Below are 20,783 nucleotides of genomic sequence, written 5' to 3' on the forward strand. Positions count from 1 at the left end.
GTATTTCTTGGACCGTTTCTCCACATTGTCCCGTTTTTCCTGACATTCGTGTTATATATAGCAGTACCTACACTATACATAAAAGCTGCATGGTATTCTATGTCGACTCATTATATTATGGTAAGCTGTTCAAAAACTACTGCATATCGTATTCGATTTTTGAGATTGATGATGATGAACAGCTCCATATGATTTGAAATAACAAATATATCAGTTCATCATTTAATCTAAATATCTTCGGTGATATCTTCGAGTCTATATAACCATGGACTTCTCCCTGACCAAGTACCACACGAACTGCTCCCAAACACTAAAATAATAACAGCCCCTCGCACAATAGGCTTACAATGACTCAGGCGATTGCGACCGGAATTATAAGGCGGTAGTTGTTTGTAAACACAATCATGATCAGCTGATAAAGTATCGTAACGAGCATATCATCACATCTTGATCACTTGACCTGAGATAAACACCAGATCGACCGTTAGCCATTACAACATCGTGTGGTGTGAAGGAGCATGAGTGACGAGATAAAGGCTAGGTTCCCAGGGGAAGTGGATGAAGTTCATCCTGCCCCCTTCATCACAATCCCTCCACAACCGACAGAGAAAAAACCCGGACAGCTGACTGAAGCCCAGGTTACACAGTTCTTCCAGGAGGTAAACTTACTACGCCTGTAAATAGTTTGCTCGTGTACATATATACACGCTCGTGTTTATGGGTAATCTTTATACTTACATCTTGAACAATTTTTATTGTTATTGTTAACGGACTGTCATATAGCAGTTCCAGTACACTCTGCCGATTAATGAGCTATATAGTTATAAAGACCTATATAGCTATATACTCACCTATACATTATAGCTGTATTGAGCTATATTTTCTCAGATTTCAATTTTCATTAAATTAAGGCAAAGCCGCATAAAACAATAAGGTAATGTTGACTAAAAAAAGCATACATTTAGATGTTTATTTTCATTTTTCATAAATGTTAAATTTTCTTTATTTTTTACATCGTTATATTTGAAAAAGAACACTTATGTTTAATGTCTTTTGTTATCAACCTAATAATAAAATCTTCTTTTAAAAGCGACTTTGTTTCGTTTTCCTTAAAACAGAAAATCACATGAAAATAGCTCAAAAGACCTATTTCAGATAGGTCAATAGAACTATTATAGGTCTTTACAGCTATATAGATCAATCGGCAGAGTGTACTGGACCTGTATAGAGTCCTATGCGTTGGCACGTTGCATCAGGTTTTACTCATGATCAGTGCCCAAGTCCATCAGCTGTGTACGTGCACATGCATAATGCTATTTATATGTTATACAGGGATAGTTTTTATATGCATTAATACATGTTCTGTAAACAATATAAACACTTTATGATTTTACGTTAATTGTCGTGTCTAGCATTTTCTTTAAAATAGAAATAAAATTGTTGAATATTAGTTTTAAGCTGATGAGGATATAGAACGCAGGTGTCTCGTTTCGAGAAATAGATAAATGTTAATGATATTGTATCGTATAACAAATAGCTCCGGTGTATGTTGACGAATCTGCATTTATTATCACGCAGATCGATGCTTCCCATACCAAACTTGACACTAGTCTTCGTGTATATTGTACAAGTCGCATGCTATTTTATCTAGAATACCACTCCATTCACATTCTATGATCTTGTCTACCGTATCATATACACACAACTAGTCTGTATACTATATCAATTACACATCATATTTTCTTGTACACTGTATACCAGACACCCATAATATATCTAGGTATATATATATATTAGAGGTAATATGTGTGTTTATCTTACCGATAAAGGAAATGAGAACGTTTAAAGACACTCTCATCAATCTTTATTTTTCCCCGATATGGAGATAAATTGTACATAAACATATAATGTAAACATTGAAACACATGATTGATATATATACACATTTACAATAACAGTAGACATTGAAACACATGATTTATATATATACTCTTTTACAATAACAGTAGACATTGAAACACATGATTGATATATTTACACATTTACAATAACAGTAGACATTGAAACACATGATTGATATATTTACACATTTACAATAACAGTAGACATTGAAACACATGATTGATATATTTACACATTTACAATAACAGTAGACATTGAAACACATGATTGATATATTTACACATTTACAATAACAGTAGACATTGAAACAAATGATTTATATATATACACATTTACAATAACAGTAGACATTGAAACACACGATATATATATATACACACATTTTCAATAACAGTAGACACTGAGGAAAACACTTTCCTTGGTTCTGTTCAGTGAATATAAATCTCAGGTGAACATTCACACACATTCTCTCCCTCCCACATGCACACACGCACGCACGCACGTACACACGTATCCTCTCACACGCACAAATACACACAGACGCACACACACACACATGAGCACCACACACTTCCTCACATACGCACGCACTCAACCTCACACACTTAAGCACACACACCTCACAAACGCACGCACACATCCTCACACACTCACGAACGCACCCTTCCTCACACACGCACGCACTCACATTCACACACTTAAGCACACACACCTCACAAACGCACGCACACATTCTCTCACACACACACGAACGCACCCTTCCTCACACACGCACGCACATATCACTGTTATGCGCTACCACCAATATTCAGCTAGTATTTTAGCCGATACTCAGTTACTATTATAACACATACTAATTGATCAATAATTAGTGATAGGATAATAGCATAATAGGCTTTTTCAGACCATACGATTTCGAATGATCATCATATGTCATCACAGTTCAATATATGTTATATTAATTTATATATTATTGGTAAGAAAACACAATTGTGGTTCAGCAAATAGATGAGTAGCAGTGCCTGCTCAGTTATTGCTTTACTAGATTTGCATAGCTTCCCTGATGAAGGCTGCACACTTAAGTCTGAAATCGTCTCTGGTGGGGTGGTCTGGCAAGTCTGGGACTAGGGACTCTGCACCAAACAGTGCACACAAGAAGTCCTCGTCTTCCTTGTCATTTAGATAACAATAAACCTGTGATCCATACTCAAGTAAAGCATCAGTCAAAAAGCGGCTTTTCATTGGCCTGGTTGATTGACACGACACACATATATGGCGGGTCGTGTCTTGGACGTCTATCTGACAACAGGTACACCGTCGGATTTGATGTGAATTAACACAGGTCAAAACATTACACAGGAAGTACACTTGTCTAATATGCTTCGTACATGTGCAAGCAGCCCACAGAACATAGGGATGGTACGTCGAATGAATTCGTCTAAATCTAATAAAGTCATCATCGTTCGATAGCCTCGTTCTTAAGGCAATATTTTCAAAACGTTTCCAATCCCCTTTTCCCGGGGATTACAACTCTCGTTGGTACTTATCGACATATGATCTTAGGTTGTATTTGTGAAGAGTATTGCAACTATACTAACGGGATGAAACGACGTTGTTGTGTTGTATTTCCGTCTTCCTCGTCAATAAAGTAGCTATATAGACGGACTTAGAACATTCTTTTTACAATGTATCTACAATCTAGGTGGATCAGTTTGATCTTTTACAACAATAAATTGAAAAATATGATAAAAATACATATATATTTACGCATGGTTGTATGGTCTTTCCGCCATTATTGCACGAGGCTACGTCATGACGCCCACCATAGTATTTAATTTACCACAATCATATGTTCACCGGTGATCAGCATGCCTTTATAAATTACCTTAACTGTTGATAGAAAGCTAAATTAAATAAAACCAAACCAATGATCAAACGTGTGTCCTTGTTATACAAAAGTATTATCACGGGTTAACTGGCAACACGTGCGATACTTTTGTACCTGGATCACAGTGAACTGGCCACGCGTGTGATAATTTAGTACCTGGATCACAATGAACTGACTATAAGTGTGGTCAACAATGGTTAGACATATTTTCGTACACTATCACTGGTTTACGTTCATTTACTATATAAAAGTGTGCTAATGTTTTTCGTAAAACGAGCACCCAATCTGATTAAAATCATATGTTACATGGCTTCGTTAACTTCGTACTACGCCTGAACATCTGAGTGTGCCTCGGTCAGGGTCACGTTCAGGTGACCTTTTTATTTATAAATACTCATTAAATTTTGACCAATCAGAGACCCTCTTTCAAAAGGGCGCTCGGAGTTGTAACAAATATGGCGGACATTGATGAGAATGATGCGAAAGTTCTGAAGTTATTTGAGATTGATCGTCTGAAACCTGAACAGAAACAGATATTCGAAGCTTTATTAGAGAAGAAAGACTGCATGGCAATCATTACCCAATGGGTATGTTTTCCTTGGCGTCGTAGAAACGTCAGTTCCCGCCGCCATATTTGTTTTGGAAAACTAATCTGTTCGAAACCCCTCGCTATTTATCTATCAAACATGATATTCCGATTCGCTGACAAACTTTTGCCAGCGCGCCTCTGATTGGTTCATCTAAAGGTCACTTGAACATGACCCTGAACGCGGCACAAACAGATGATTTTAATCAGATTGAACGAGCGCCCCTCGTTATAACATTAATACTGCAAAAGAAGATTAGTACATATGGCGACTGTTATAAGTTTCTCTTCATGACATATCTCTTCGAACAGCTATTTTCTTTGTTTACAAGATATTTACATATTAAGTATAAAATATTTGAAATAGAATGTATCGGTTCTATGACACTTTGCATGGATTCAAAAACAAAAATATGTAAAATCGACAAACAGTTAAAATGAATATAGGAAAATGTATTGGTAGCGATGAATATAGGAAACTGTATTGATAGCGACGAATATAGCAAACTGTATTGGTAGCGACGAATATAGGAAACTGAATTGGTAGCGATGAATATAGGAAACTGTATTGGTAGCGACGAATATAGCAAACTGTATTGGTAGCGACGAATATAGGAAACTGTATTGGTAGCGACGAATATAGGAAACTGCATTGGTAGCGACGAAAATAGCAAACTGTATTGGTAGCGACGAATATAGAAAACTGTATTGGTAGCGACGAAATTGGGAAACTGTATTGGTAGCGACGAATATAGGAAACTGCATTGGTAGCGACGAATATAGCAAACTGTATTGGTAGCGACAGTAGTTGGACTACTGACCATCAAAGGCTTTGTTTACGCGGTATGTAAATAAGATGCTGATCCTGTTCCAGGGATATGTGGCTGTCAATGACTTTTTCGACACGAAGACGGAACTGGACCCGTGTCGCGATGCTATTTCTGTCATGGTGGACCAGCTAGCCGACAAACTTTATGACGCCGGCAAAATCGAAGGTAGCCGTTTATCCTTCAACTGGATTTTAAAACAGCGAGCACTTTGCATCAATTAACAAAACGTTTGATATTAAAAAAGCTCCATGCATTTATGTTTATGCTTAGGTGATAAGTTTAGGTCATACATTAATTTGTTTCTACTGCACTAAATATGTCGAGCGATACGAGTATATTACCATCCAGCGCTGGAGTACCTGGAAGTAGAGAAAATATATATGTGTCTTTAAGATGTCAGTGTTAACTTAAGCATTAATTATACGTATGCACTAGTAATTCCATAATTATAATTTTAATTTGAAAGACAATTGGAAAATGTTTAACTTCTTTATAAGACCAATCACAAATGAGCATTTACAAAAAAAGCCAGCGCTGTTTTGGAGGTTATGATATCTAAACGCGTTATTCCTATGGTCATTTATACAAATATAGTTTTATTTTATTTTTTTCTTATTTTTTTTGCAGATAAATATGAAGATTACGGCTTGTTCCAGAGACTGACTCAACTAGAAAAAGAACATGCAGGATCCAACATTCTTTTGTTCAAGTCACAGAAAATGCCAAAGGTATGTGAGCTTACATCAACAGCCCTCCCAGATATACACAGAAAACAATACTTCCAACCTAACAATATTGTCAACATATCAACAGACATTTTCTGACATATATTGAAGACAATATTGTAAATTTCATCCAACAATTACAAAACTGTCCTTGACCGACAGGCCTCCTATATATAATATTATGTATAAGACAAAAATGTAAACAACAAATTACGACACGTCCTTTATCGACAGGCGTCACTAACAACCAATAACAACACTTCCTTTATCGACAGGCCTAACTAACAACCAATAACAAGACGTCCTTTATCGACAGGCCTTACTTACAACCAATTACAACACGTCCTTATTGACAGGCCTTACCTTCCTAACAACCAATTACAACACGTTCTTTATCGACAGGCCTTACTAACAACCAATTACAACACGTCCTTTATTGACAGGCATTACTAGCAACCAATAACAACACGTCCTTTATTGACAGGCCTTATTAACAACCAATAACAACACGTCCTTATTGACAGGCCTCCCTTACAACTAATTACAACAAGTCTTTATTGACAGACCTCACTAACAACCAATAACAACACGTCCTTTATTGACAGGCCTTACTAACAACCAATAACAAGACGTCCTTTATCGACAGGCCTTACTAACAACCAATTACAACATGTCCTTTATCGACAGGCCTTACTAACAACCAATTACAACACTCCTTTATTGACAGGCCTTATTAACAACCAATTACAACACGTCCTTTATCAACAGTCCTTACTAACTACCAATTACAACACTCCTTTATTGACAGGCCTTACTAACAACCAATTACAACACGTTCTTTATCGACAGGCCTTACTAACAACCAACTACAACACGTCCTTTATTGACCGGCCTTATTAACTACCAATTACAACACGTCCTTTATTGACAGGCCTTCTGTGATGTGTGGAGTAACGATAGAATGCTAAACGTGATGGAACAGTTGTTAGGGCCAGATATCGCTGGACATCCAGTTTGGAACCTCAGGACAAAAACTCCTAAGAGTGACGCTGTCAGCATTCCGTGGCATCAAGGTATGCTAGACTGTCTATGTGGAAGACACCCTTCATGTTTCTTATATTGTAATTTCATTTTGTGTAGATTTTAAATCCTTATTTTTCAGACAGTGCCTATTTCAGTAATGAGTCGTACGACCACATGATAGTTACCGCCTGGGTGCCTTTCCTGGATGCCATACCTGGAAACGGATGCATGCAGGTAGATAATGACGTTTATCCTTCTATGTCACGTCAAAAACGCCCCTGAGTAATGTCATTTATACATAACACTTTATATGATTTAGATAACACATATTGATTTTAATTTTAATACCAGTTTCCTGTAAAGACAGATATTCGTTTAAAATTAAAAGTAAAATGGCTTCATGTTGTATAATTTAAGACGTTTTATGAATGGTATTTGTCTTGTGTAAAGCACGCTTTGCCTAAATATATTGAATGGAAAATAACAATCAAAACGTGTTTTTTTAACTGTCAAGGTTGTGAAGAACGGACACAGGAAGGGTAAGGTCGCAAACCACACGTGCTGCCGTGGTCCCACGTGGTATGTCATGCTGGAGGAGGAGGAAATGGAAAAGTCTTTAGGTGAGTCAAACTGTCGTAGAAAGAAATAGAAAAGTCTTTCGGCGAATCAAACTGCCGGAGGAAGAAAAGAAACAAACGTTAGCTGACTTAAACCGATAAGGGCACTTATGATGAACGGTTATTAAAGAGGAAATGGTTATATGATCTAGTAAGATGTATTATATTAGCAATTTTACATGCATGGAATCAGACAGGATAAAATATGATACATAAACTATGTATAATTCACATGGTTGATGTTTTGACAAATAACTATCGTTTAGTCAATCTGTACACGATACGGCTTGTTCGTAACACAGATGTCGACATGAAGAAAGACCTGGAGACATGTCCTATAGATTATGGAGGATTCCTGCTGTTCCACAACCTTACACCCCACAGAAGGTATATCATGTCTAGACAACGTGTAAACAAACGTTAGTTTATAAAGGGTTAAGTTCTGAAAATATCACCCATTGTAACAGCTATTTTATCATGTTTATTAAAATCTACGATATTACACATTGCTAAACAAATGGCAAAGACATTATAATGCTAATGTTTATATCCTGGTATTGGCCAATGCTAGTTTTACACCTGTTTATTGTCTATAAACTGTTCATTTTTTATATTATGTATTTATCGTTTTACAGACATGTCTCGTGATAAATGTCTTGGAGCAGTGGATGTTCATAACTTATCCATTCATCACTTTCATCCCTTTAAGTTTTGTTTGATGTTCGTTAACGTTGTTTTGTTACGTTTACCTTGGCTACGCATACCGTTCATTCTGCTATATATAGTTGTTTGTAAGGTGAGGTTATAAGTTCATGGACATGGACAGTTGTTAACATAGACGTACATAAGTGTTTCTGACGGAAATGTCACGTTTGACAATAACTTGACGACCAGGATAGGACATGTGACAAAGTAATAAACATACAAAGATTTATTGTAAGGTTAGATATACATATCATTATCAACAATCTTGTAATCTCAAGCACATGTTTCATCACTCTCGAAACATAACTATTTGAGTAAACTTCTAAGAAAGAGGTTCATTACATCAAATGACCCTGTATATTTTAATTAGAGATTGTCAGCATTTAATAACTATCATAAGTCGCATCTTGAGTCTCGCGTTTCATATCTATTTTTTTCAAAAAACATACAAGTCACAAATAAGTTTGTATATATGAATTGACTGTACATGTCAAAGCAAAATAAATCCTGAGATCTATCATTTGAAAATATACCCGTACTAAAAACCATACCATGTTGATATAGTAAGCTCACTGTTAGTCAGCATGGGATTCTGCAGCATATCAACACATAAAGCATTGTTTTCTTTTTGCTTTCTATATAGCACTGTTCATATATCACACAGCAACTGTGTAGACATATCAGCATGAAAAGCATGATAATAATACCTTCATCTAGAACTCATCCTCAACCATCATCATCACCATCATCATCATCATATCATCATCAATGAAAGTAGATAGCCTACAAGTTGCCGTGTTAATACATTTTTTCAACTTCTTTCGTACGGAAGCTTGGAGAATATGTCAAACGACATCCGGTGGAGTTGTGACTTTCGGTGGCAGTCCCCCAGTGAACATTGGGGATTCTATGGCCTGGGAGAAGGGGTCCCAATGAGATCCGCCAAAGACCCAAGTATGAAGGCAGACTTTGAGAAGTTTTTCTCATTTGACAGAAAAGAACAATGGCAGAAACGATACTACAGACAGGTAATTATCTATTGTATCTATTTTAAGTTGCTTTACATTTATATAGCTTTTGATTGTCTATTACGCTAGGATAAGCATACACCTTCTATACAAGATATTGCTTTCTTCAGTGTCACCATAATTGGTTGAATGGACATTTGATTAAACGGAACATCTTATATCTAACTACAAAATAGAGTAATGCTGATCGTACAGTAAATTGTTTTATCTAATACTATAGGAGGACGCCAACGATCCTTTCGATACCACCATCACTGGACCCTGGATAGGACGCTGGGAAATTGTCAACCACAACAAACACACAGAGGCATTCAAACCCTTCATGTAAACCCGCCTAAAACAATATCCTCTAATCAGAAGCTATACTCGGAAGGCAGGATATTATTATCTTTATCTTATGTTCTATTAGTCGGAAAATATAAGCTAGGTTTTGTGTTACTAAAATACAGAATTTAAAATACTTCGCTTTCAGTCCGGAAAGTGACATTTGTGTACTAGCGAGTAACCTTTTTAGATACCAAAGCATGTTGTTTTCAGTAAGTGCTATCCATTTAATGCTAATATTCATTACTCATATCATTTCAGTTATCTAATCACAGACCTATGATATAGTTTCTTATATTGAAAGTAAGAAAGTGAGTAGGAAACATAATTTGCATTCAGATATGGATTGAACGGTATAGTTTCAATTGTCAAACCGGATAAAAGACAAGTCAGTATTCAAAATGTTAAGGTGTTTTCAGGTGCAAATTGTTGGGTGGTTTTTTTTCAGTTCGTTGATTCTATAGAGAAGCTACTTTTAGAATGTAAATTACACTCAGATGTTAAAATCTTCAACTATCAGATAACTTATAAATGTAGTTCGTTCTACGTTATGATGTGATGATCATTTGCCAGTTCAGCATAGAGCATTGATTAATAAGTGCGTAAGTAGAATTGTATTTTTTTTCACCACTTAAACGTTTATAGACTCTGCTACTTGATGAGTCTATCATGTAACTATTACGTACCTGATCAATGTAAGTATGTCTGGGCTACCAGTTAACATATAAATGTAATTTGTTATGCGCTATGTTGTTATGATTGTTTGCCGTATCAGCATTAGAACATTGTTAATATGTTCGTTACCAAAACTGTTTATTTGTTTTTCATCACTTAACAGTTTTGTATGCAGAGAATCTGCTTTTTGATGAATCTGTTATTTAATTATGACATATCTGATATAACACAAGGCCCGGTCCCACTTGCAATAACTCTTCTTCAGCGATTGATGTTAACATTGTTATATTCATGTGATTCAAAGCATGTCATAAATATCTAGTGAATAAAACGGAATCCAAATTTCTTATTTTATTTCAAATGAATTAAAATGTTTATATCAGACGGTTATAGCAATTTAAGATATTTCAAAATGCTTACAATAGCATCTGTCCGAAGGATGGCATTGAACTAATATTGATTTATTAATTCTTACCTTTTCTCAGTTAGATTGACCTAAACAAAAGCGTTTGCTTGTTAAGATCCGAGCTAGTGTGTTCAGTTTCATTAATATTCAAAGTACCATGCCATTTGTCTTAAGTAACTCCATTTGTCACTTTTTCTTTTTGAATTATTATGATTTATCCTAGATAAAAATAAAATTTACAAAACGGGGAAAAATTGTCCTTGTGTCTTTATTTAACTTTCAAGACACTATAGAAATTAAGGTTAGATTGCACAGAAATTGCTGATAACAAGATAAATATACACATTGAATTTTCATTACATTTCATAACAGTAAACCTACGTTAGAAAGTTAACTAAGTTGAATTTGCAGTAAGTTACAAGATGTGGCTTGGAAACAATGCTATCAGCCTTCAAATAAATATATAGCGGACGTAATAAAATATCAGTATTGTGCGTACTTTGGTCTTTGATGAGAACAGATAGCTAATGATCATTACTCAATTTTGTTGTTAAGATTTAAGATTTTTAAAAGAATCTATTTTGGATCACCAGTGGTTAAGAACAAAATATCTTAATCAGATTATTAAAAGACAATAACTCCAATAAAGACAGCATGACCCCTCACGAAACCCCAGGGAGCAAACATCTAGATTTCAAACTGGTTAATTTCAAACATATACAAATGTATGTTAGTTTCTAACAATATGAGAAATCTTCAAACAACTTCTCAATAACCAAAAGGCCCAGGGTACTTATATTGGGTCTGTAGCATGCTGGGTTGAAGGGTTACAAAGTTTGTCAAAATGAATGACATTGACCAACTTTCAAGGTCACAGGGGTCAAATATGTTAAAATCTTTAACGACTTCTTCTCAATAACCAAAAGGCCCAGCGTACTGATAGTTGCATGCTGGGATGAAGGACTACCAAGTTTGTTCAAATGAATGACTTGACTTATATTTAAGGTCACAGGGTTCAAATATGTTAAAAACCTTTAAACGACTTCTTAATAAGCAAAAGGCCAAAGGAGATGATATTTGGCCATTAACATGCTTGGATGAAGGACTACCAAGTGAATTACCTTCGCCCATATTCAAGGTCAAAGTGGTCAATATATGTTTAAATCATTAAATGATTTGATCTGTATAACCAAAAGGTCCAGGGTAATGATATTTTGCCAGAAGTAACCTGGGTTGAAAGACTATAAACTCTGTTCAATCTAATGTCCTTGTTCGACATTTAAGTTCACAGGCGTCAGATGTTTAAATCTTGAATCAAACATGAAAATATGAATGATATTCTGTCTGTAGCTGTATTTTAGTCCACTTTTAAGATTACAAGTGTGAGATTTATACCAGGTGAGCGATGCAGGCCCATTCGGCCTCTTGTTCTTCGTTGACCTGCATCTCTCAAATCTTTTATTGTAAGTCTGACCGTCAGCATTTGACATCTGTCACAGACATTGCGATATTCGAAGTAACCGGGCGATTATCGAATCAACTGCGACATGCCACAAGTTGGAGATGAGGGATTTTACGATCAAGAAAGATTAAGGAAGGGTCATTGATCTAAAGTTCACGAGGTTATATAGTTCGACTTGGTAATTCAGTTTCTTGGTTTTTTGAAGCTTTTGGTAGCTTTGTTTGTTTTCCACTTCGCATTAATTTGACCCAAATGTTAATTATTACAAATTCAACGTAATCACTAGAAACATAACCGTATTGTATCAAGATGCGAATCGCATTCATAGACCTACACGATTTATCTATTAATAATTAAATCAAAAATCTTAAAGAAAAATCGTGTTCATCCTGAGAAGTCGCTTTATTTCAAATGATATATAAAGTCAATACAAGCCAAGGCCATGCAATAGATATTAGCCTCTTATTTCACAGAAAGGTGTTCAAATGTTCACTGATTTGATAAATGTCCTGTTAGAAACAATTTGTTGTATGACGCTTTAAGTAAGTTCAAGTAATAGCAGTTTGGTCGCCGTATGTTCATTCATTTTGATAGCGACTTCTATCATTGTGGCTCTTTTCTAGAGTCACTACCAGCCGCCGCACGACATCGTACATATACGATATCGTCGTTTACACTGTCTCCAAGAACCATAGCGCATACAGTGCATGTACTGTCTGCGACACCTCCTCCTACACCACCATCCTCCTCCTCCTCTCTCACCACTTCCTCTCGACATACCTCCCTGAGCTTCTGCTTCCTCGGGCATCAATGCCACAAACAAAATGGCGACCAAGATGGCGATGAAAATTATGCAGTTTTTCTGCATTGTTGCAATCTATCTGTGGTGCAAAGAAGGAAAATGTATATCATACCAGCATTTATCAGATTATGTTTGCTGGAACGGCATAAAATATACGTACATCGACTGGCTACCAGCCCCTACGATTTTATAAAGAATTTCCCAGCTGCACTTTACTTCAAGCTTATCTCCGCCCAATTGGAGAACTTAGAATCAGGCGTCCAAGAGATCAAAATTATAAGATTTTTTTAAATGATTTAATATTTTAGAGACAGGAGCCAGTGTTACGTACTTCTTCAAATGCAATTTTGTGAAAATACCTACAGGAAGTATGAAACCACTTAATTAATTGAAAGAATAAATTAATAACATATAACTTTGAATGTCATTAAACTCTATCAACAAATAGATTGTCATAAAGGTGGTTGCTGATCTTTTCAAATGACGTAAATACATCGCTTTTACTTCTCGTGTATTTGACATATAATGTCGATTGTCGATATTCACAGGATAAAACAAAGCATTTTTAGTTTAGGGTTTATCAGCATGAAGGGAATTTCATAATCAATACACATTTCTTACGGTATGAGGATTCTGTTTCTGTTTATAAAATGATAAGTGATAGTCGCGGTTTTTGGCAATATTTTGTGTTTCACTTTCTATTTGTATTCAATTTTCATTTAATTATAAATATTCAATTTAAAGAAATTTGATCAGTTACGGTCTACCTCCACCCTATTTTTGGTTTTACCTTCCATATAAAATGATGGTTTACGTATTAAATTCAAGGAATCCCGTTCATAAACTCGGACTGTACCGTATTGACCACCTGTCTATCGGGTCAGTTTTACTTCTTCCATGAGTGATTGCTCTATACGTATTGTACTTTTCTAGATATATCCACTATTTCATTACATTACTTGTGAGAAACGAAGAAAACATTTATATATATATATCCCATACATAAATCGAAAACATTTTACGCCCTGACTCTTTAGGTGATATTATTAACAAGTTAACATCTGAATGAGTGTTACTTAAAGTTAGACTTACCTTTGTCAGCTTTCGTGAGAGAGTATCATCATCAACAACTTTATACCATTGGTATCGCCCTTTATATACACAAAATTGAGGGGCCTTGCTCAATTTTATTGGTTCAAAGTTAGTAATTGATTAATAGTTATGCGAAGCAATGTTATTCAAATTAACAACATGCTAAATATCGTACAAAAAATTGTGTTCAAACGAACATGGAAAACAGATCTGTCTATAAATGTCAACACGGTCATATATAAACTAACAGAACGTTGGGTTTGGCTTAATAGACTGGGGAAGAAATCAACATGTAAGTTGTTGCAATAAACATGGTGTTACTACAAATTGTTTTTAACAATATAAAAATGTGTTTACCCAGCATGTTACACTGACCTGTGATTTGTGTTCAAAGAGAACAATATAGTATAAAGGTATGTGACTCGTTTAAACAACACACGACTTGACTAATATACATTTTATAATATCGTTATAATATTAATACTGCAAAAGTAGATTAGTATATATGGCGACTGTTATAAGTTTTTCTCATGACATGTCTCTTCGAACAGCTATTTTCTTTGTTTACAAGATATTTACAAAGTTAAGATAAAATATTTGAAATAGAATGTTTCATTTCAATAACACATTGCATGGATTTAAAAAACAAAAATCTGTAAAATCGACAAACAGTTAAAATGAATATAGGAAACCGTATTGGTAGCGACGAAAATGGGAAACTGTATTGGTAGGGACGAATATAGGAAACTGTATTGGTAGCGACGAATATAGGAAACTGTATTGGTAGCGACGAATGTAGGAAACTGTATTGGTAGCGACGAATATATCAAACTGTATTGGTAGCGACAGTAGCTGGACTACTGACCATCAAAGGCTTTGTTTTCGCGTTATGTAAATAAGATGCTGATCCTGTTCCAGGGATATGTGGCTGTCAATAACTTTTTCGACACGAAGACGGAACTGGACCCGTGTCGCGATGCTATTTCTGTCATGGTGGACCAGCTAGCCGACAAGCTTTATGACGCCGGCAAAATCAAAGGTAGCCGTTTATCCTTCAACTGGATTTTAAAGCAGTGAGCACTTTGCATCAATCAACAAAACGTTTGATATTAAAAACGCTCCATGCATTTATGTTTATGCTGAGGTCATACATTAATTTGATTCTACTGCACTAAAGATGTCGAGCGCTAGACGAGTATATTACCGTTCAGCGCTGGAGTACTTGAAAGTAGAGAAAAATAAATATGTGTCTTGAAGATGTCAATGTTATTTACGGATTAAGCATTAAATCACGTATGCACTAGTAGTTCCATATATACAATTTTATTTTGAAAGACATTTGACACTTTTATGCAGAATTATTTCTTATTCATTCCATTCCAGACAAAAGGAAAAATTGGAAAACGAATAACTTCTTAATTAGACCAATCACAAATGAGCATTTACAAAAATAGCCAACGCTGTTTTGGAGGTTATGATATGTAAACGTGTTATTCATATGGTCATTTATACAAATATAGTTTTTATTTTAGTTTGCCTTATTTTTTTATTGTTTTTTTTCTCAACTAGAAAAAGAACACGCAGGATCTAACATTCTTTAAGTCATAGAAAATGCCAAAGGTATGTGAGCAAATCAGTTACACACGTAACACACAAGACATATCTCTTGGAGTAAAAGTGTTCTGCGACAAGTAGGCATATCATATCGTGCTTACCTACGTGCATGATGATTCACATTTAATGCAATTATCTTACAGCATGAATACAAGGGTAAGTACAGAGAAGACTAACAGCCCTCTCTGATATACACATAAAACAGTACTTTAAACTACCACTAACAACACTGTAGTATTTCAACAGCCCTCCCAGAAATACACAGAAAACAAAACTTCAAACATTCACAGTATTGTCAACATATCAACAGACATTTTCTGACATATATAGAAGACAATATTGTAAATAACATCCATCAGTTACAAAACTGGCCTTGACCGACAGGCCATCTTGATATATTTATTAGACAAAAATGTAAATAACAAATTACAACACGTCCTTTATCGACAGGCCTTACTAACAACAAATAACAACACGTCCTTTATCGACAGGCTCTACTTACAACCAATAACAACACGTCCTTTATCGACAGGCCTTACTAACAACCAATTACAACACGTCCTTTATCGACAGGCCTTACTAACAACCAATTACAATACGTCCTTTATCAACGGGCCTTACTAACAACCAATAACAACAAGTCCTTTATCGACAGGCCTTACTAACAACCAATTACAACATGTCCTTTATCGACAGGCCTTACTAACAACCAATTACAATACGTCCTTTATCAACGGGCCTTACTAACAACAAATAACAACAAGTCCTTTATCGACAGGCCTTACTAACAACCAATACCAACACGTCCTTTATCTACAGGCCTTACTAACAACCAATTACAACACGTCCTTATCATCAGGCCTTACTAACAACAAATTACAACACGTCCTTTATCGACAGGCCTTACTAACAACCAATTATAACACGTCCTTTATCGACAGGCATTACTAACAACCAATTATAACACGTCCTTTATCGACAGGCTTTACTAACAACCAATTATAACACGTCCTTGATTGACAGGCCTTACTAACAACCAATTGCAACACGTCCTTTATTGACAGGCCTTAATAACAACCAATTACAACACGTCCTTTATTGACAGGCCTTACTAACAACCAATTACAACACATCCTTTATTGACAGGCCTTACTAACAACCAATAACAACATGTCCTTTATCAACAGGCCTTACTAACAACCAATAACAACACGTCCTTTATTGACAGGCCTTCTGTGATGTGTGGAGGAACGAGAGGATTCTGAACATGGTGGAACAGTTGTTAGGGCCAGATATCGCTGGACATCCAGTTTGGAACCTCAGGACAAAAACTCCTAGGAGTGACGCTATCAGCATCCCATGGCATCAAGGTATGCTAGACTGTCCATGTGGAAGACATCCTTCATGTTTCTTATATTGTAATTTCATTTTGTGCAGATTTGAATCTAATTTTTTCAGACAGTGCCTATTTCAGTAACGAGTCTTACGACCACATGATAGTTACCGCCTGGGTGCCTTTCCTGGATGCCATACCTGGAAACGGATGCATGCAGGTAGATAATGACGTTTATCCTTCTATATCACGTCAAAAACGGCCCTGAGTAATGTCATTTATAGATAACACAAATTCATATGATTTAAATAACACATATTGATTTTAAATTTAATTTTAATACCAGTTTTCAAGTAAAGACAGATTTAGATATTCGTTTAAAATTGAAAGTAAAATGGCTTCATGTTGTATATAGACGTTTTATGTATGGTATTTGTCTAGTGTAAAGCACACTTTGCCTAAATATATTGAATGAAAAATAACAATCAAAACGTGTGTTCATACTGTCAATGTTGTGAAGACACAGGAAGGGTAATGTCGCAAACCACACGTGCTGCCGTGGTCCCACGTGGTATGTCATGCTGGAGGAGTAAATGGAAAAGTCTTAAGGTGAGTCAAACTGTCGGAGAAAGAAATAGAAAAGTCTTTTGGCGAGTCAAACTGCCGGAAGAAGAAAAGAAACAAACGTTAGCTGACTTAAACCGATTAGGGCACTTATGATGAACGATTATTAAAGAAGAAACGGTTATATGATCTAGTAAGATGTATTATATTAGCAATTTTACATGCATGGAATCGCACAGGATAATATGATACATAAACTACGTATAATTCACATGGTTGATGTTTTGACAATCAACTATCGTTTAGTCAATCTGTACACGATACGACTTGTTTTATAGTCGAGATCATTCGTGTATTCGTAACACAGATGTCGACATGAAGAGAGATCTGGTGACATGTCCTATATATTATGGAGGATTCCTGCTGTTCCACAACCTTACACCCCACAGAAGGTTTGTCATGTCTAGACCAAATGTGAACAAACGTTAGTTTACAACGGGATAAGTTCTGAAAATATTACCCATTGTAACTTGAGGTTTTGAAGTAAAACCATTTTTCATGATGTAATACTTACCATAACTTTAGTATGCATATACACTACCTACACCAATCTTTGTAGCCCAAAAACGAAAGATTCAAATATCCATACTTCCCTACCGTGACGTAACCCATATCTCGATGACAGAGCCACTGAGTGATCTCCCTTCCTCAAACCCCTTTTATGGAGCCTAAAGGCAGCCGGGATGAGGAGGCAAGGGGAGGAATAAAAGTTGGTACTCCATAAAGTTATGGTAAGTATTACATCATGAAAATTGGTTTTACTTCAAAAACCTCAATTTCATTTCAGTAATAATTACCATAACTTTAGTATGCGAATTCGTCTCACAGTAGTGGAGGCTTCGAATCCAGGCAGACCAGGCTGACGGAACAAACTCGAGACATTCTCAAGGTAGGAAAAAGGGTCAAGGAACCCCCCTAATAATGCCCCGAAAGTAATTAAAATATGGAAACGAGAAGGTGTACCACCGTATTGCCTGATAGCATACTATTTAAAATTCACTGAATTACTGTGGAGGAACAGCCACAGACTGTGCAACCACCACCGGTCCAAGGGAATAAAATCCATCAGAATGAAAAGCCAAGGACCGGAGATAAAAATCCGAGAAGGTAGTCTGTCCGCGCCAGAAAGCCGCGGACATGATCTCCTGAAAGGGGGACCAATTGATGACGCAGCAAGGGCCAAGCTCATGAGCTCTCACCATAAACAACGCCCGAACCTGATCATCGGAGTGGTCGTAACCGTACTTGATGANCCGCCCCCGCCCCCGCACCCCGCACCCCTGGTTTTATCGAGGTAAAACCTAAAAGCCTGATTCTTAGCCATGAAGCCGGATCAGTGAGAAGGCGCATAAGGTGCCCGTATCAGCGATTCAAGCACCAGTGGCAAATTCCACTGCGGAGCCAACTGCCGGACCCTAGGCCTGTCCAACCCAACCCCCTAATCAAGGCAGAAAGAAAGGAGGACGAGCCTTCCTCCGGCCTGGTGACTGGTAGACAGAGGAAGACCTTATTGATCGAGCGATGCGATCTGACACGTCCCTAAGAAAGCCCGCCTGAGCGAGGCCTCCTGAAATAGATTCCACGCGTGAAGGTGGAGGATCTCCGGACGATAGTGCATCGTCCTGGACCGAGGCTGGCGAAGGAGGTTCGCTCTGAGAGGAAGAGCCAGCGGCTCTTCCACCAGAAGCGACAAAAGCACCGGACACCAAGGCTGCCTCGGCCACAGGGGCGCTATCAGGGGGAGGGAACACTGATGCTCCCAATACTTCTGCAGCACCCTGCCCACCAGGTTGACCAACAGCCTCGGGCGGAGGAAATGGGCCAGCAAGAGGGGCCAACTCTAGAAGGCTCTCCATAACGGCGTTTTGGTGCAGTGCGCCTAACGACCGTGACTGTAGGTTTAGACTAAGTAGCCAAAACCCTACCCTTGGACCAAGAGACTAACGAGCCTGCCCGAGAGGCAGAAGTCCTAAAGGTCCGACACACCTTCTTAGGACCGGCCGATAAGGCCCCCTAAGTAGCATAACGATGGAGGGGGGAGGGTCAACAGAACACGTCTCCGCGAGGGAGAGACCAAACCCCAAGGATTCCATGGCGGAAAAGCCATGGGGTTAAACCCATACCCCGAAGGATCAGGGAAAGGTCCCGCGGGCTGGGAGTGACCACAGAACTGGCCAAACTGGCCTGCCTGAGACTGGGGCGTGCCACCTTGCCCAAAGGACGAAGGTGGACCACCACTCCCTCCAGGTGGAAACCCGGACATGTACGGGCTTAGCCCGTAACTGCCGGGATGCTACCGCAACCCAAAACCATCCGCAGGTTGGTAAGGACGACCCAAGGATGGTTGCCCGCAGGCACCCGTATACCCTAAGCCAGGGGGAAATGGAGGCTGGAAACCAGCCCCCTGTCCAGCAAACCCAAAATCTGGAGGGAAACCCCCAGGTTAACTCCGGGCCGGACCTAATAGGACCGGGTCTGGGTAACTGAGCGGGAGGGTAATCCTGACCAGCATTGGTGCCGGGATTAGTGAGCTGCGTGTCACTAATGCCGGTAGAAACAGACAATCCCGAAAGAAAGTCTGTAGTCACACCAGGACCTGAACCCGAAAGAACAGTCCCGGCACCAAGACTCTCCCGAACGACAGCACAACCTGGAATGCCGGGATCACTAACAGTGAGTCAGTGATCGGCGGCCGGTAGTCCCTACCCGAAGGCAAGCGCGAAAGCTTACAGGCGTTCCCGGCCAATTCGACCCTGGGCTGTGCCAAACCAGGGTCGGGTTGCCCCTCCCCTACTCCAGGGAGTTCATGAACAGGAAGGGCCATCCCCTACTCACGAGAGGGACTCGCCGAGGCGAGATCCCCCGAGACAGGAACAGAGACAGTACCACCAGACCCAGAGAGCTTGTGGCACGACCCTCTCTGCTTCCCTCGCTTACCGGAAGAAGCAGACGAATCTCTCTTAAGGCAAGATTAGTGTAGCTTTGGAACAATGAAGGCCTTGTCCTGTGATTCAGTCTGTGAACAAAGTTCACAAGGCGAAACCTCACTGCAAGGACAACACTGGGGACAAGCATCATGAGGGTCCCGTTCCACGAAGAAATAGGAACAACAATGAGCTGTCCCCCGTCCCGAGACATACCCTCAAA

The 20,783-nt window shown here is 38.0% G+C and overlaps 2 protein-coding genes across 2 annotated transcripts; both read left to right on the forward strand.

Moving 5' to 3' along the window:
- The first annotated feature begins 348 nt into the window (after positions 1–348).
- LOC110448962 lies at positions 349–10,955 on the forward strand. The gene is made up of 9 exons (XM_021495488.1): positions 349–659; positions 5,251–5,371; positions 5,834–5,934; positions 6,863–7,004; positions 7,094–7,188; positions 7,469–7,574; positions 7,874–7,958; positions 9,109–9,304; positions 9,525–10,955. The coding sequence occupies exons 1-9, from the start codon at positions 519–521 to the stop codon at positions 9,630–9,632; spliced, it is 1,095 nt and encodes a 364-aa protein (XP_021351163.1). The 5' UTR covers positions 349–518; the 3' UTR covers positions 9,633–10,955.
- A 4,010-nt stretch (positions 10,956–14,965) lies between these two features.
- LOC110448951 lies at positions 14,966–20,123 on the forward strand. Its single transcript, XM_021495473.1, has 5 exons — positions 14,966–15,138; positions 15,823–15,835; positions 16,908–17,049; positions 17,138–17,232; positions 19,956–20,123. The coding sequence occupies exons 1-5, from the start codon at positions 14,966–14,968 to the stop codon at positions 20,121–20,123; spliced, it is 591 nt and encodes a 196-aa protein (XP_021351148.1).
- Positions 20,124–20,783: the final 660 nt, after the last annotated feature.

The sequence above is a fragment of the Mizuhopecten yessoensis genome, unplaced genomic scaffold, assembly GCF_002113885.1.
Source record: "Mizuhopecten yessoensis strain PY_sf001 unplaced genomic scaffold, ASM211388v2 scaffold4403, whole genome shotgun sequence".
NCBI lineage: Eukaryota > Metazoa > Mollusca > Bivalvia > Pectinida > Pectinidae > Mizuhopecten > Mizuhopecten yessoensis.

Excerpts from the sequence above, each read along its gene's own strand:
- LOC110448962 (XM_021495488.1), top strand. The coding sequence starts at position 519 with ATGAGTGACGAGATAAAGGCTAGGTTCCCAGGGGAAGTGGATGAAGTT. Across the intron at positions 5,935-6,862 it reads AGTCACAGAAAATGCCAAAG|GCCTTCTGTGATGTGTGGAG; the intron begins GTATGTGAGCTT and ends CTTTATTGACAG. Across the intron at positions 7,189-7,468 it reads CTGGAAACGGATGCATGCAG|GTTGTGAAGAACGGACACAG; the intron begins GTAGATAATGAC and ends TTAACTGTCAAG.
- LOC110448951 (XM_021495473.1), top strand. The coding sequence starts at position 14,966 with ATGCTGATCCTGTTCCAGGGATATGTGGCTGTCAATAACTTTTTCGAC. Across the intron at positions 17,050-17,137 it reads CAGCATCCCATGGCATCAAG|ACAGTGCCTATTTCAGTAAC; the intron begins GTATGCTAGACT and ends TAATTTTTTCAG. Across the intron at positions 17,233-19,955 it reads CTGGAAACGGATGCATGCAG|GTTGGTAAGGACGACCCAAG; the intron begins GTAGATAATGAC and ends AACCATCCGCAG.